The sequence below is a fragment of the Silurus aristotelis genome (assembly GCF_946808225.1).
Source record: "Silurus aristotelis genome assembly, chromosome: 1".
Classification (NCBI taxonomy): Eukaryota; Metazoa; Chordata; class Actinopteri; order Siluriformes; family Siluridae; genus Silurus; species Silurus aristotelis.
Window position 1 is genome coordinate 25,442,348 of NC_139574.1, and position 16,090 is coordinate 25,458,437.

At 39.1% G+C, this 16,090-nt stretch overlaps 2 protein-coding genes across 5 annotated transcripts; one reads left to right on the forward strand and one right to left on the reverse strand.

Annotated features, from left to right (window-relative positions):
• The first annotated feature begins 470 nt into the window (after positions 1–470).
• On the forward strand, positions 471–8,500 carry tmem79b (transmembrane protein 79b). 4 transcript variants are annotated; one of them, XM_083556281.1, is made up of 6 exons: positions 471–651; positions 4,616–5,348; positions 5,583–5,777; positions 5,860–6,076; positions 6,720–6,920; positions 7,236–8,500. In XM_083556281.1, coding segments are annotated over exons 2-6 (1,242 nt in total). In that variant the 5' UTR covers positions 471–651; positions 4,616–4,720; the 3' UTR covers positions 7,237–8,500. The 4 variants fall into 4 exon arrangements, with proteins under 4 accessions (XP_083412407.1, XP_083412405.1, XP_083412406.1 ...); XM_083556280.1 differs by having other exon boundaries at positions 494–657; positions 4,621–5,348; XM_083556279.1 differs by having other exon boundaries at positions 6,720–8,500.
• A 1,630-nt stretch (positions 8,501–10,130) lies between these two features.
• cct3 (chaperonin containing TCP1, subunit 3 (gamma)) lies at positions 10,131–15,866 on the reverse strand. The gene is made up of 14 exons (XM_083556216.1): positions 15,724–15,866; positions 14,693–14,754; positions 14,535–14,585; positions 14,108–14,170; positions 13,917–14,013; positions 13,647–13,764; positions 13,238–13,424; positions 12,549–12,698; positions 12,312–12,444; positions 12,113–12,194; positions 11,850–12,030; positions 11,320–11,565; positions 11,049–11,180; positions 10,131–10,420 (listed from the first exon to the last, which is right to left on the reverse strand). Exons 1-14 carry the CDS (start codon positions 15,749–15,751, stop codon positions 10,328–10,330), a joined length of 1,623 nt encoding a protein of 540 aa, XP_083412342.1. The 5' UTR covers positions 15,752–15,866; the 3' UTR covers positions 10,131–10,327.
• Between the last annotated feature and the right edge of the window lie 224 nt (positions 15,867–16,090).

Below are 16,090 nucleotides of genomic sequence, written 5' to 3' on the forward strand. Positions count from 1 at the left end.
GCGTTTTGAGTGAACTCACAACCTTCTAATCAGAAGTCCAATATCTTAACTACCACTTCCCCCAGTCTATTAAGCCATAATGGGATAAAGAAGGCCTACTAACACAGAACTCAATTTGTGAAAATGTATAGCAACCAAAACGCAATATTTGGATTAATTATTAAAGTCTTTAATATCACCATCATCATTAACATCATCATCATCATCATCACCACAGAGTTCACTGTCAATGTGAAAATAATACAATTAAAATGAAACCAATTGAGTTCTGTGTGCTAATGAGGTTTAAAAAACTTCTTTAGAAGAAGAAGAAGGAGAAAACATTGTTGGACTTGATCTCTCACACACAGTGGCTTTAGGTGTTTATGTGTGTATAATACTTTAAATGAAAAAATGTGTTTACACTGTAAATGTTAGAAAAGCTCCCTATTGTGGCCTGTGCTCATTCTAACCTACAACAAGCAGGACACCACCAGTAGACGGCGCATGCAGACAGAGGGGGGAAAAGGAAAGTTAAAAACACACTTACACACTCCGAGTCACCTGGACACACCTGCAAACTTCCACTTCCGGAAATTTCAACAAGAGCTGGAGCTCGCTCCGCTGGGAAATCTGACCAAACCTCCTGGATATCTAGGCTACAGAATTTGGGTACGTGTACTGGAAATATAATTTGCCTTACACCTGATCTTTAACTGGTGTCTGTATAACTCGAGTTTTTGGGGACTTCCGGGTTGCTCTGTCGCGATTCACCTGTCAGTGTCATGCGGCTACAAATACACGGGCCTGGGACTGGTGACTCTGAACCTTTTAACACATACCGTATTCTATTCTAATAAAGACGTCACTGGCCTTTTCTACTTTATAATAGTTAATGTTAAAAATGCTGACATTTGTTTTTTACAGCTTTATAGTGTTTGTTTCAGTGTGGGAAATAAAAATGCGTGGCGCGTTGAGCTCAGTGTCGCCATCCCACACCGAGAGTTCCTCATTCCCTCGATACCAGACATCCGTCTACCATTTCAATACAGATACTGTCATTTCATGCGTTTTTAGTTCCTAGTTAATACATTTTTCACATTTGTTACTCAGGCGTGCACTCTCGGCCAAACAAGTTTCAGATAATAACTAAAAGTAATTTTCTTGAACTAATTGATGTGGTTCAAAATCCATATGTTTGAGATTCCATACAAACATTTTGATAATTCCTGTAGAGTTTCTGCTGGGGTATGTAGATTTTTTTGTAGAGGTCTGTAAAGGTTTGCTGGTGGCTGTAAAGGTTTGCTGGTGGCTGTAAAGGTTTGCTGGGGGCTGTAAAGGTTTGCTGAGGTCTGTAAAGCTTTGCTGGGGTCTGTAGAGGTTGGTCGAAGTCTGTAAAGGTTTGCTGGGGTCTGTAGAGGTCTGTAAAGGTTTGTAGAGATCCATAAAAGTTTGCTGGGGTCTGTAGAGGTTTGTTGGGGTCTGTAGACGTTGGTCGAAGTCCGTAAAGGTTTCCTGGGTTCTGTAGAGGTCTGTATAGATTTGTAGAGATCCGTAAAGGTTTGCTGGGGTCTGTAGAGGTTTGTAGAGATCCGTAAAGGTTTGCTGGGGTCTGTAGAGGTTTGTAGAGATCCGTAAAGGTTTGCTGGGGTCTGTAGAGGTTTCTAGAGGTCCGTAAAGGTTTACTTGGGTCTGAAGAGCTCTATGGAGGGATGTAGAGGTTTGCTGAAGCCTGTAGATGTTTGCTGAGGTCTTTTGAAGGCATATGTGTTGAGGTCTTTAAGTCTTGCTGAGGTATGAGGCGGTGTGCTGGAGTCTGTAGACATGTCACTATCAATATATCAATATAACTTACAAACCCGATTCCAAAAAAGGTTGGACACTGTACAAATTGTCAATAAAAAATGAATGCAATAATTTACATAAGCTTATATTTTATTCACAATAGAAAATAGATAACATATCAAATGTTGAAGGTGAGACATTTTGAAATGTCATGCCAAATATTGGCTCATTTTGGATTTCATGGGAGCTACACATTCCAAAAAAGTTGGGACAGGTAGCAATAAGAGGCCGGAAAAGTTAAATGTTCATATAAGGAACAGCTGGAGGACCAATTTGCAATTTATTAGGTCAATTGGCAACATGATTGGGTATAAAAAGAGCCTCTGAGTGTGGCCGTGTCTCTCAGAAGTCAAGATGGGCAGAGGATCACCAATTCCCCCAATGCTGCAGCGAAAAATAGTGAAGCAATATCAGAAAGGAGTTTCTTAGAGAAAAATTGCAAAGAGTTTGAAGTTATCATCTACAGTGCATAATATCATCCAAAGATTCAGAGAATATGGAACAATCTCTGTGCGTAAGGGTCAAGGCCGGAAAACCATACTGGATGACTGTGGTCTTTGGGCCCTTAGACGGCACTGCATCACATACAGGATTGCTACTGTAATGGAAATCACAACATGGGCTCACAATCCACCGTGCAATTCGCCGTTGCCGGCTAAAACTCTATAGGTCAAAAAAGAAGCCATATCTAAACATGATCCAGAAGTGCAGACCACATACTGCATCAATTACAACATCATGGCTGCGTAGAAGAAGGATCCGGGTACTGAAATGGCCAGCTTGCAGTCCAGATCTTTCACCCATAGAAAACATTTGGCGATCATAAAGAGGAAGATGCGATAAAGAAGACCTAAGACAGTTGAGCAACTAGAAGTCTGTATTAGACACGAATGGGACAACATTCCTATTCCTAAACTTGAGCAACTTGTCTCCTCAGTCCCTATGCAGACTGTTAAAAAAAAGACAAGGGGATGCCACACAGTGGTAAACATGGCCTTGTCCCAACTTTTTTGAGATTTGTTGATGCCATGAAATTTAAAAACAACTTATTTTTCCCTTAAAATGACTGTTATTTCCGGCTATAAGCCGCTACTTTTTTCCCCACGTTTTGAACCCTGCTGCTTAAACAACGAGCGGCTAATTTATGGATTTTTTTTTCTGGGTTTTTCCCGGTTTCACAAACTTCAAGCCAAAAAACTGAGCGACATAACATTAGACCAATGAAATTTCCAAACGGAAACGAAAAAACGCACCTCACCTGTGTTCTGAGCTGCACGGCATCGGGAGAAAAACCTTCCACCGGTGTTGATTTTTAAACGCACGACGATGACAAAAGATAAACTCCTGAGAGAAATACAGTGGTACCTTGACCTACGAGTTTAATTCGTTCCGTGGATGAGCTCGTATCTCAATTTGCTCGCACATCAAATCAGTTTTCCATATTGAAAATACTTAAAATGGCATTAATCCGTTCCAACCCTCAAAATGACACCCCGTTTTTATGTTTCATGTTATTAAATTGGAAAATACATTTCTAAATAACAAATCTTGTATAAAACCATAATAGGAAGAGTATGTAAAGATATAATTAGCTAATAACTTGAGCTAACAAAAACGCCGGTGGTGTGTGTGGGTGTGGGTGGGTGTGGGTGTGGAGGGGGGGCAGAGGCGATAAGCGGAGGCGGAGGGAAAACTTGTTTTTTTACTATCACTCCTGTACACTACGTATCCCTAAACTTAAAAATTTTTACTTTTTCTTCTTTTCTTATCTTAATTTTCGTCACAATCTTCGCTTTCTGGCTTCGCTTCGCCATCTAGCAGCGGCGCCTCGAGCTCGTACCTCTTTTTGCTCGCATAACGAAGCAAAAAAATCGACGAGTGACCGCTCGTACCTCGGGAAACTCATACATTAATGCACTCGTAGGTCAAGGTACCACTGTAGTTGTGAAAGGAAGGAGGAAGACAGTGAACAATGACTTTCTTGGTAGGCTACTGTTTAGATACAAGCTGTTGTAGCGCGTTGAGTCTGGGTGAAGGGAGAGCTCGCTAACTCCAGTTGCAACAGAAATCATTTGAGCACCGACAGGTTTCCAAAACTCATGCTTTTTTATTTTTCTTGGCAACAGCGTTACGGGTTAGTCAAAGAAACTTAGAAATGAGCATCAGAAAATAATAAGGACATATTCCTCGGCCTTGCACACATGCAGTAATACCAGAAGAATGCAGTGGCATGCTTTATTCCCAAAATACTGCTATGCTCCTAATAGAAGCGCAACATATTGCATTTAGTGTCTTTCGACAAAGCCTGTGTAAAGTTCATTAGTTTCAGTGTAGGCTTATATAAGGGTGCGCTTTATAGTCCGGAAATTACGGTATACATTTTCTCAGTTTAAACATTTGATTTGTCATCTATGTTGTATTCTGAATAAAATATTGAAATTTGAAACTTCCACATCATTGTACAAATTGTGAATAAAACCAAAATGCAGTGTCCCAACTTTTTTGGAATCGGGTTTGTGCTTTAACTCAAAACATATGCTTGCCAAACATTTGACATAACTGTTTAAATTGAGTATAATGAAAAAATGTTGGCAAATTTCAGTGTAATTTTCTTTATTAAATACGATTTCTTGGTTATGCAGCACAGATGCAAGAGAGATGATACTGACTGACCTTTTGTCACAGACTTAGAAGTTTTGTGGAAAAGAAAAGTAGATTTTCTTAACAGTGTAAATTATTGAAGTATGATATGGACTTATTGCGTATTGATCTACTACTTTTTATTTCCCAGAAAAGAGAAACGCAAATGTGATCCCTGTTCTGAGAGATGGCCTTTGATGAACACTTGGATCATATTTAATGCACCACAGCATAAGTTTTAATATTGCAGTTCAAGATGTCTGAGGAACTTACTACGGATTCTGTTATAGTACTCAAAGCTCATCCAGTTCTGCCTCCAGAACCTTCTGTTCCTGACTGCGAAATTGAGACCAAGATAAACACAGACATGAAAAGAACAGAAGAAAAGATCAGTGGTGCTGAAACAGAGCCAAGCACATTGCCCTGGCCTGGAGACAAGTCTGATCAACTTGGCAAGATAGAAAAAGAAGCATCTGATTTGAAACTAGAGCAGAGCAAAATGGATCTTGTAGGAGAGAAGTTGAGTAAGAGGTCAGATAGCGGGTCTATTCGTGGGGGAGTAAGCAGGACGGAGAGCGAGAGAGAGTTTGGTGGGCAAGAAAAGCAGGCAGCCTGCAAAGACTGTGTGGAAGAAAAGCAGAATGAGCTAATGGAGAAGGTTCCACACTTGGAGATTAAGGTGGATGAGGTGAACAGTATGCCAGAGAAAGCAGCCGGGGTCTTCAGTCCGAATGTCCTGCGTTCTGTCAGCATGCCTGATCCACCCAGGTGCAGGTCAGAAATGTGGGACGAGGAGGAGGAGAAACATCCCTTCATTGGGCAAGAAGACACATTTCAAAATGGATACTACGATAACTATTCCAGACACAACAAGCTGCAAATCTGTAAGCAACAAACCTATGTTTTTTTGTTGTTTTTTTTGTGTTACTCTAAATATTTATGTTTGATTTTTTTCTTAATGTTCTAAATTAAATCAGGCCTCTAATATATGTTTCGGGGGGAAAAAATGCATATTTAAATTTTTGTCTTCACTAAGGACAAAAATAGTGATTATAAAGCATTCAAGTGTCTCATGGGGTCATTATTATTTATATATATATATATTTATTTTGTTCAAGGTTCATGTGCTGGACCATACCGTGATGTGCTGAAAATAGGTGTATCTATATTCATGTCAGCTCTGATCTTTCCTGTCCTGGTTTGGGGTGGTCACACTTTCTTACCCTTTGATGCCCCTCTACTGGATAGCGCCCCATTAAGGCTGGTTTACACACTGCGTTGTTCAGTCTTTGCGGTCATACCGATTGTCCTGGGTAAGAAAAAAAACAAGATATTTTCTCATATTTGCAATATTTCTTCCACAACCTTGACTTCAGGTGACTTCTACTCATTCAGGTGTGTTGGTGCTGGGTGTGTCCCGTGTGCGCTACCATTCTCTGAAACCCCATTGTGACGGAGAGGTTGAAGAGGTGAATATTCACCGCCGATACGTTGACGACTCCGTCTCACTCTTTCTCCTGCACTTCCTTCAACTTGGTGTTTTGGCTGTTTATCTGAACCAGAACCTTCTCAAACTGGTGCCTCTTCTCACCATCATCTTTGCCATTGGCAGGTATGTCAGCTTTTATTCAAATAGATGTATCCGTTGCTTAGGATGCTCGGAAATGTGGGTGTGGTTATACCTATAACTTTCAGCATAAATTATATTTTATATTATATATTATTATTATTAAATAATATGAGCGATAAATAAACAAACTAAGACCCAGCTCCCATATTGGGAAACTACAAGGTGCTACAATTCAAAATAAAGATGTCTTTCTTAAATGTGTGTAAATCTCTCAACAGAAAAAAAAAAAAAATACAAATTAATAATAATTATATAAACAATGATTATGCTATATCTTTATCATTTTTATCTTCTGTGTCTGCCTGTGAATGAGTGACAACATATTTGAGTGTGGTAATTAGTTACATGTGATGCCACATGTATCCTGTTAAATACTGTCGCAACCCCAAGGTATAACTACTTCCTGTTTCCTGTAACAATTCCCAAAGGCAGAATATGCTCAAATGTAAAAATCCAGTGTATCAGGGAGTATTATAGAGGCACTAGAGGTTTATAACTAGATGCACATCCATTTGTTTGCCTTTCACACACTTGTGTGTGTGTGTGTGTGTGTGTGTTTGCAACATTTATTCGGCACTCACATACAAACAATGGTGGCCTTCAACAGTGTTTGTGTTACCCACAGGGTGGTGTACTGGATTGCAGCAGCATGGGGCAGCAGCCTGAGGGGTTTTGGGTTCGGGTTCTCCTTTTTGCCTATGCTGACCATGTTGGTGGCCAACCTGTACTTCATCTTCATGGCTGATTCTGCTGGTTCAATCTTTATTCAGGATGACCAGGAAACACCCGACCCTCCTCAGGAGTACAGGCAGAGGTTCTGGGGATAGTGAGAGAGTATTTCTTCATCTGTGCTTTCATTTGTGTTTATTATCTTTTCATTTTTGGTAGTTTTATAAAACATGGATTAAAAGTCTACATGGAAGTGGTAGTAAAAAGGTGCGCGTGTGTGCGCGTGTGTGCACGTGCGTGTGTGTGGTTTGGGGTGCTCGAGCCATGTGAACAATAGTGCTACTGAGCAAAATTCCATATAAACACTTTCATGACAGCAGGTTACTTCAATTAAATTGCTTATTAATGCAACACGAGCAGATGTGGAAAGATTTTTTTCATAGTCCTAATTGTCCCTTTCTAATGCCTACAGAACACACTGATGGATTTCTTGCTGAATGAAGTTTTAAAATATGGATTTTGTGTGTGCAATATACCTGAAAGATGGTCTTTTATTCTTAATTGAAAATGAGAGTACAAAGGAGCAAAACAATTGTCCTCCATTTTGTAGTACTTTCAATTTAGATTTTCTCCTGCACATTACATTGGGTATGAATTATTTACATTTGTTCAAAAAAGAGAAGCAATTTCACATTTGGCAGATAAAGACAGAACAAATGTGTTAAGAACATTTGAATTGTCTTTTAATTTTTTCTTCATGCTTTTGTAAAAACTCTCGTAAATAAGATACAACTTATTTTCTTTTGTTCTAATAAATCATGCAATTCTACTGTAAAATGGTGATAACGGACGACAGTGGTCTCTTTCAGAACTAGTGAAGTTTTCCTGTTTTGTGTGTTTATTATCACTTTACTAATAGCAGAATGATATCTAATATAAAATAGCCTATTTAAGGTTCTACTTTTTATCACACTTCTCTGGCCATTCTCACCACCCTGAGAGACCCAGTGGTATGATGTAGAGGGTGATTTTCTCCAGATGTAGTGGAGGCCGTTTATCAAAGTCACTACAAGGGTTTATAATACATTCAAATAGTGCACCCTGCCAGAAAATAATAGACAGGATTGATAAATAGTGCAAACACCAAACTGAGAGGTGCATCATGAACTGCCCAATCTGCACGTGTCATTGATCTTCTTGTAAATGACTTTCATTTCTAAAGCTCCTAAATGTCGTATCTGGAACTTTCTTTGGCCTGTCAAGGACTGTCCACACTTTGACTAGTGTTGCAGGGTCTTTAGTCCAATTATTACCCATTTTATTATCATACTTTAGAGGCTTGATCATACTCTCTTGATACAAAACTGCCTGTGTATCCCCCACCCCAAGCTTTCTATGGGCTTATAGGCTGCACATGGGACGTCACATTGGGCACATAGAAACGTTATTACCTTTTAGTACTTGGCAAAAAAATTATCAAATGAAAAGTGTCAAGATAATTATTTTTTTATTTTGATTTTTTGTCTTTATACCCGCTGTTTTTGCATTGAATCTTTATATTTATCATTATCTATGATGAAAAATAAAATGAGAATGTACTCTTATAAATTACCTGATAAATTCAGTATAATTCTGTATAAACACCAAATTCAAAGAAAGTTTGCATGTATAAAAATGTCTAATCTATATAGTTTTTTTGCACTTACCTTAATAAACTAGAAATAATATTTTTTTTTAGCTTGGCCTATGTTCTTGTAGATTTTTATGATACTCTCACTGTTTCCAACACATTCCAGATTGAGCAAAGAATATTGCAGTTATGACTGTGAAACCATTGTATCTTTTATCCTGTAAAACACGTTGTCAGAGCACAAGCTAAGATTTATGTTGAAACCGTACAAACCAAACACAGGAAGAGTCCATTTTATTTTATAAAACTGCTATTAGATAGTTGAATTTGAGCTCTGCAATTTGTACACAAAGTATTTTAACACCTGTATTTTCATGTTTAAACTATTATCAAATCAAATTATCCAGTATTACTGTATATACATCCAGGTAGATATACTCAGATTCATCTTCTGCCAGCCAGGAAAGGAAAGACAAGGCTGCACCCTGCACATTCTCACCAGAACTGAACACCGAAGACTGAAAAATCATAGCCAGATTGGACAAATCGAGATTTCTTCTGAGGCACAAAGATGGTAGGGTCAGAATTTGCTACCAACAGCATAAATCCATGAACCCAATCAGCCTTGTTTCAAAAGTCCAGACTGGAGAAGGGGGTGTAATGGTGTGTGTTTTTTAATGGTATACTTTTGGCCAGTTAATATCAATAACTCAAAATGTGCCATTCAACTAAGTATTGTTGCTGACCATGTGTATCCTTTCATGTCTTCAAGTTATTATCTACTAATGGCTAGATCCAGAATAATAATGTTCCATGTCAAAGCAAAAGTCCTCTTGATCTAATTTCATAAACATGACACTGTTCTTTAGTGTCCTTCCAAGTCATTGGATCTAAATCCAAAAGGACACCTTTGGGATGGCGTTGAAAGGGAGAGTCACGGCATAAAAGTGCTCCTGAAAAATCAACCATCTTGTGGAATGCAAGAATTTAAGAGTAAATTGTAACCAAAATTAATACAGATGTTCCTCATAAAACTGGTTAACGTACATAAAGCAGAAACACAACCACTGAAGAAGCTAGAACATTCAGTTGCTTAAAAAGTCAATAGAACACCTCCTTGCCAAACGATGCACCAAAAAGTAGTTTATATCGTTTAATCATACTTGGAGAGTTGGGCAAAGGGAACTTAAAATGAAGCAATCACAAAGTAAAAGTCGAGAGAGTAAAATCAATAAAAGATCATGAACACTAGTTCCTGCTGATGGGTTTAAATCAGGGATGGTTGATCATGCACATCAGGATGTGTGTGAGGGCCGGGCTACAGTTGGATTCATAAATTCACACCCTGCACCTGTTCTGCTGATTTTAGAGCCACTACATTTTAGATCATGCACTAGAATAAACAACGACTTTTTTTAAGAAAAAAAATGTAGACTTTCTGAGGTGCTTATTAAATAACGTTAAATATGACATCTTGCAGTAAATGTGTACAATAATAGTTCTTTGAGACATATACCTGATATGAAGTGTACAGTTCTGGACAGCAGGTGCACACATTTGAAAATGTTTTTAATCAGAATCGTGGGAGGTAGTGAGTGTGAAATTTTGAGGGAAAAAAAAAAAGGCTATTGGAAAAAACTGATTTATCACCAAGAGCAAATCACAAGTAACAACCCAAGCAGGTTACTATGGAGTGAAGCATCAGAGTGCATACACACATTGACAAATGTAAACACGTATCTAAAGGTCTGTTTAATTATTCTTCATACAGAGCTTGAAAACAAAGAGCAGAGTAAATCTTTAAATAAGCAAGGCCTAATGGTAGAATAAAAGCCAGAGAATGTTTTATAAGGTCAAGTCAATTGGAAATCACGGTTAACTATTTTAGAACGATCTGGCTGAACTCATGACACTTTTGCTTTCTTAACTTCCTTTTACTCAGCTCCCTGTCCTCCCCCTGTTTTCTCCTCTCCCTTCTTCTTGTGCCCAGACACTATGGCATCGATGCGCAGGAGTAGGATGGCCGCCTGAAAAGAGAGAATACAGCTAAATAAAGGTGAAGATAACTGGGGAATTGGGGGGTCGTCGTCAGGAATTTGGATGAAAACATAGGCTGTGAAGTGAGTGTATTACTATATTTGAAAAAGTATTTCAACAGTAAATAGTTAAATATATAATACTAAACTATTAATATAAATGCAAATAAATATATTTTTTTTTACAAATCCCACAAATCATTTAATACCATTTTCCTGAAATGAGTTTCCGAAATCTTTTGTCCCTGGTGTCACTTGGTCTAAGAAAAAATGGGCTCTGAATAAAATGTCATTAAGATTTATTAAACAATGTGCCCTTAAAGTGACATTAAATGTATGCCTTTTATGTCCAACACACACTTAAGTAGTTTTCAAATAGTTTTTATCTAAGCATGTCATCTGTAGGTACCAGTCAACTGCTTTGTTTTACTTTAGCCATCTAGGATTTGGCCTCAGTCTGTATTATTACTGTGGGGAAAATTGGGTTTTATACGCCCAAGAGATACAAGTAGAAAATAATTTTATGAATCAGTGCTGAATTCCGCAAAAGGCGCAATAACGTAAAATTCATTACCTCATGGCAAAACAAACAGAAAAAACTTGTACTTTGAGCATATACCTCTACTGCTGTCTTGTATGTCTGAGCTTTTACAGCCAGTGGCTCGCAGACTCCCAACTCAGCCATGTCTGCCAGAGTGCCAGTCTCTCCATTAACTCCCCATGAGGCGTTGCCCTCCTGAGTGTGCTTTGCCTGAAGTAAAGAGTTTTGTTTTCACATTTAAAACGTGGAAACCAGCCAGCATGCTCGACAGATCGTTTAAAAAAAAAAAAAAACTCCATATTTTTACATAAAGTTAAAGAAACTAGAATGCACATAATCACACACTTACCCTAAGGGAGGTGAGCACACGGATGGTGGAGGCTCCACAGTTCTGGATGAGGGTGCGGGGGATGACCTCAAGGGCCTGGGCCACGGCGCGGTATGGCCACTGCTCGACGACAGTGAGGGCTCGGGATTTCTCCATCAGCCTGTGAGAGACAGCCATCTCTACAGCACCACCACCAGGCAGCAGACTTGGCTCCAGCAGCACGTTACGGCACACCTGCATTGCGTCCTGCAGATTACGCTCCACTTCCTGGGACACAAAGCGCACACATTTTAGGATCAAATTTCATGCACCACCATTTTACTAATTCTTCAAATTCTAGGTCTGCTTTGTGGACTGAAGAATTTGTGATTATGCGACACCAACATAAAACATCCTTAGAACATGTGGTACATACTAATAACCACCAACTGCACTGTTTTACTGTCTGGGAAAAGTTTCGATGCAACCGAAGCTCCCACAGGGAATCTCTGACCAACAGCTCAACGGTGTGTATAGAGAAGCATACAAATGCCTGGTCTAGTGTCTCTCACCGCCAGGATCTCCTTGCAGGGTCCTCTCAGCAGGATGGTGCAAGCTTTAGGGTCTTTGCACTCAGTAACAAAGGTGAAATACTCATCACCAATTTTCTTCACTTCAAACAGGCCTGCCCCTGTTCCCACATCTTCCTCACGCAACTCATCTGTCCTGCTGGCAATGCGTGCTCCACAGGCTCTGAGGAACATTTATATTGTGTATATAAATATTTATATTGTGAAAAATAAAACAAAAACACTCTTGAATACTTTAATTTTACCTGGCAATGCGGTTGTTGTCTGTTTTACGGACACGACGAATTGCAGTGATGTTGGCTTTTATCAGATAGTGCTGAGCCAGATCTACACCGAAAAAGGAAAATCTAATTATAAAAGTGCTAGTGGTGTGGATCACAGCATGTAACGTGTGCACAGAATATATATGTGCACTGCAGAACATGCGTTAATGCTTGTACATACCAGAGATTCCCTTCTCGGTAAAGACCAGGTCAGGTTTGAGACGGATAATATCTTCACAGAGCTGCTGGATGTACTCTTCCTCCATCTTCAGGATTCTGCTAAAGTCTTCCTCTCTAGAAATTTCTATGTCCGTCTGTAAAAAAAGAAAAAGGTCAACAATGGTCAAGTTTGCAGAAGTTGTGTGTGGCTGCAAATGCGAGTATGCGTGTGTGTTATTTCTTTGGTCCTTTGCCTTACCTGGCTCTCACCCTTCTTGTACTCTAAGGAGCCGTCAAGGAGCACAATACGAGGGTTTTTGATGAGACGGCGCATACTTGGATGTGTTACGTCTTTGTTTAGCATCACTCCCTTCAGCACACAGGAGTCTTCAATGACTCCACCAGGCACCTACCCACAGCCAAACAAGACTTTAAATAAACTTTCCTTTAGTTTTTGCTGAATCACTGTACTGGCCTAAAGTATCAAGTATGTTTACAGAAGTCATACACAACTGTACAATTTATACATTTTTGCCTTAAAATTAAGAATAATTCTTACTCGTAAATATGTCGAATTACATTACTGTAACATGTGCTCCTGCTGGACTGTTGTGAATAAAAAGCTTGGAGTTGATTTGCATTTTGAACTACTGGTTAAATAAAAAAAAAATAAAAAAACCTCCCATTTATTACAAAATTCTAATCACATTAGAAAGCAAAGAGCACAGTGTGTTCTCAAAAAATAAAATGCATATGCCATGTCACTTAATGTTATAGACGTGTAATTATATATATATATATATATATATATATATATATACATATAAAAAAAAAATACCATTGAACACAACCCAAGCACCTACACAGACACATTTTGGCTCTAATTCTCATTGGTTATTTTGGTTTTTCATCCTCTGACGTGAAAAGAAAATCCTGTGTGACACCTACCTTTTCAACCTTAGCATACTTTTTAATATCAATTTCCTTGCGCCCGTTCTCCTCCAGCTCCACGGTGCGCACTGCGTCCAGCGCAATGTTACAAGCCATACTTGACCAGTGACTCAGTGCCTTGGTGTTGATGGCTGACTTAATAATCTTAAGCATCATGTCCCGATCATTTGGGTCGACTGGAGTGCTGTGGGGCAAAAAGATCCAGATTACAGTATCTAATCTAAGCACAAGGAGTAGTCTTATCATCCCAAGTCTGGGTGTGAGTGCCAATCATGTGGCATGACATTCGTAATACCATGCAGGCAAAACCTTCAAAACGCACTGAGTACTGCTCATAAAAATGATTAATCCCTCAAACACTTTCCTCAGCCTAAGCGAATTGAGCAGGTGTGGAAAGAGACATTACCTGATCTCATCGAGTATGTTGAGCATGTCATCCAGAGCCTGCCTGTAAGCACTGATTACCACAGTGGGGTGTATCTGCTGCTCCAGAAAATGCTCTGCCACTGACAGCATCTCTCCAGCTACACAAACAAAGATTCTTATAATACTGTGACGATTGGTTTCATTCCAGAGATGACAATTTAAAGCATTTTATTTTTATATAAACAAAATATTAAACTTTTTTTTTTTTTTTTTTTTTCTTGATACAGAATTAAAAAAAAATCCCACTCACCCAAGATAATGACAGAGGTGGTGCCATCTCCCACCTCCTCATCCTGAGTGCGGCTGATCTCAATCATGGTCTTAGCGGCAGGGTGCTGCACTTGAATCTGCAGGGAAGAGTCAGTTATAAATAAAGCTGTCCCCCTATGAGCTTAAATGCCCCATGAGCTGTCTTGTAGGCTTCTAGAAATGGTTTATTACCTCTCTCAGAATGGCATTGCCATCATTGGTCATGACAATTCCTCCCATAGGGTCCAGTAGCATCTGGAGAAAAGGGAAAAAAATTTTTTTATTAAAACCGGATAACACTAATTATTGACAAACATCTCCAGTGCTGCGATCATAGGACAGACGGGATTAATTTTTGATAACTCGATCCTTTGATGCTGAGATCAGATCAGCATAAATGGATGATAAAGATAGACACCACATAAAGCCTTCGCAATGGGTGTGGCAGGGGTGATGTGTTGTTTTTGATAGAAAATTACTATTTGTATTAATCTGGGAATGAAGTGATGTAATGATGAAGGGCGTGGCTCCTGACTACAATTTTACACCAAGATCCACAACAACTGGTCAGCGAGCAGCTGATGCCGAAGCCAAGTGAAAAGCATTGATCATTACGCACCTTCATCATAGCTCTTGGTCCCAGACATGTCCTGATTATATCTGCTATGTTCTGCAAAAGAAAAGAAAAAAGAAAAGAAAGTAGTCCTCGTTAACACATTATAGATACAGAACTGTAGTGCAGGAGTTTCTTAGCAAATTTAAAAAAAAAACCTTTACCTTCGCAGCATTAATATTGCTTATCTGGACCTTCCTGCCAGACTCTCTTTTCGTATTCTGACCTAAAAAAAAACCCAAAAATAAATATTAAGTTTAACACAGAAACATGTTCATGGTTTTTTTTTTCACACCTGGGTGTGAAACTCATAATTGTTTTTGATTGACCTTAATGGGTAAAATCACCACATCTTTGCGCATCTATTTTTTATTTATCCGGTGTTCAGACACCGTGTGACATCTGTTGTTCGGTCTGTAAAAATATTAATTTTTTTCTACCCCCCCCCCCCCCCCCCGCAAATCTGTCTATCAACCTCCGTTCTGATCAAAATTATTGTTTTTTTTTAATCCAGGGTTTTTATTGCCGATTTAGTGACGTCACAGATATGGGGGAAAATAACACGCCCAAAATGACTGAAATTTAACGTAAAAAGTAATTGTGTACTGGATTATTTTTGACCATTTATCACAGTCTTGAATGTGTCAGAGATTAGAAACAATCTGTATAATTTGTATATCTGTAGAACAGTAAAAACCGCAAAAAAAATTTACAATCATTTTTTTCCAAAAATAAATGTCAAACTAAGTTTTCACAGTTTTTCGGCGAAAGAAATCATTAGGTGGCTGAAAAAAGCCAGAAATCTGGATGAGGTTTAACACAATATAATGCAAAGTAATGGTGCATCTGCGAACTAGGAAATAATTGCAAGCTACAAATGACAACTTTAGCTATTATTTTGCAGGTAACCACAAAACTGGAATGCACTGGCATCTTCCTCACATTTCCCATTCACAGATATAAGGATTAATATATCTATATAGCTACAGACTGACAAGCAAGCTAAGCTAAGAGACGAATAAGATACCCAGCCGGTGACTAAGCTAGGCCCATGCCATGCCCGTTAGCCTGTTAGCCTCCCATCAGTTACACAGAGAACAGCCTTAAAAACGGCCCATTTTGAGCGGACTGGTTTATCGCTAATTTGGCGGCCATTGTGGACACATTTAAAGAGATAAAAAGTATAAATCCTCACTAAGCACGAGAACCGGTCTCCCCATCATGTTTGCAGCGTGGTTCGTTAGCCGGCACACAGATCAGCACGCAGCGTAGAGAAGAAAGGAAGAGCGAGGCGTGGCCGGAAACTCACTGCTGCCGTCCGCCAATGAACGCTCAAGAAATTATGATAGACATTATTCTAAGCCAATAAGGGTGCCAGTTTTGCCGTTATGGACGGGACATCGGAGTAGCCGGGGGATGAGTGGTGTTGGGGAGGGCTTTAGCGGAACATGCCAGAAATTTCCTACTAGTCAACTTGCAGAGACCGTCTAACCGCCCATATAAAGAAATTAGTGATGGGAGTTGAATAATGAGATAACTAATAAGATTTACAACGATTATAA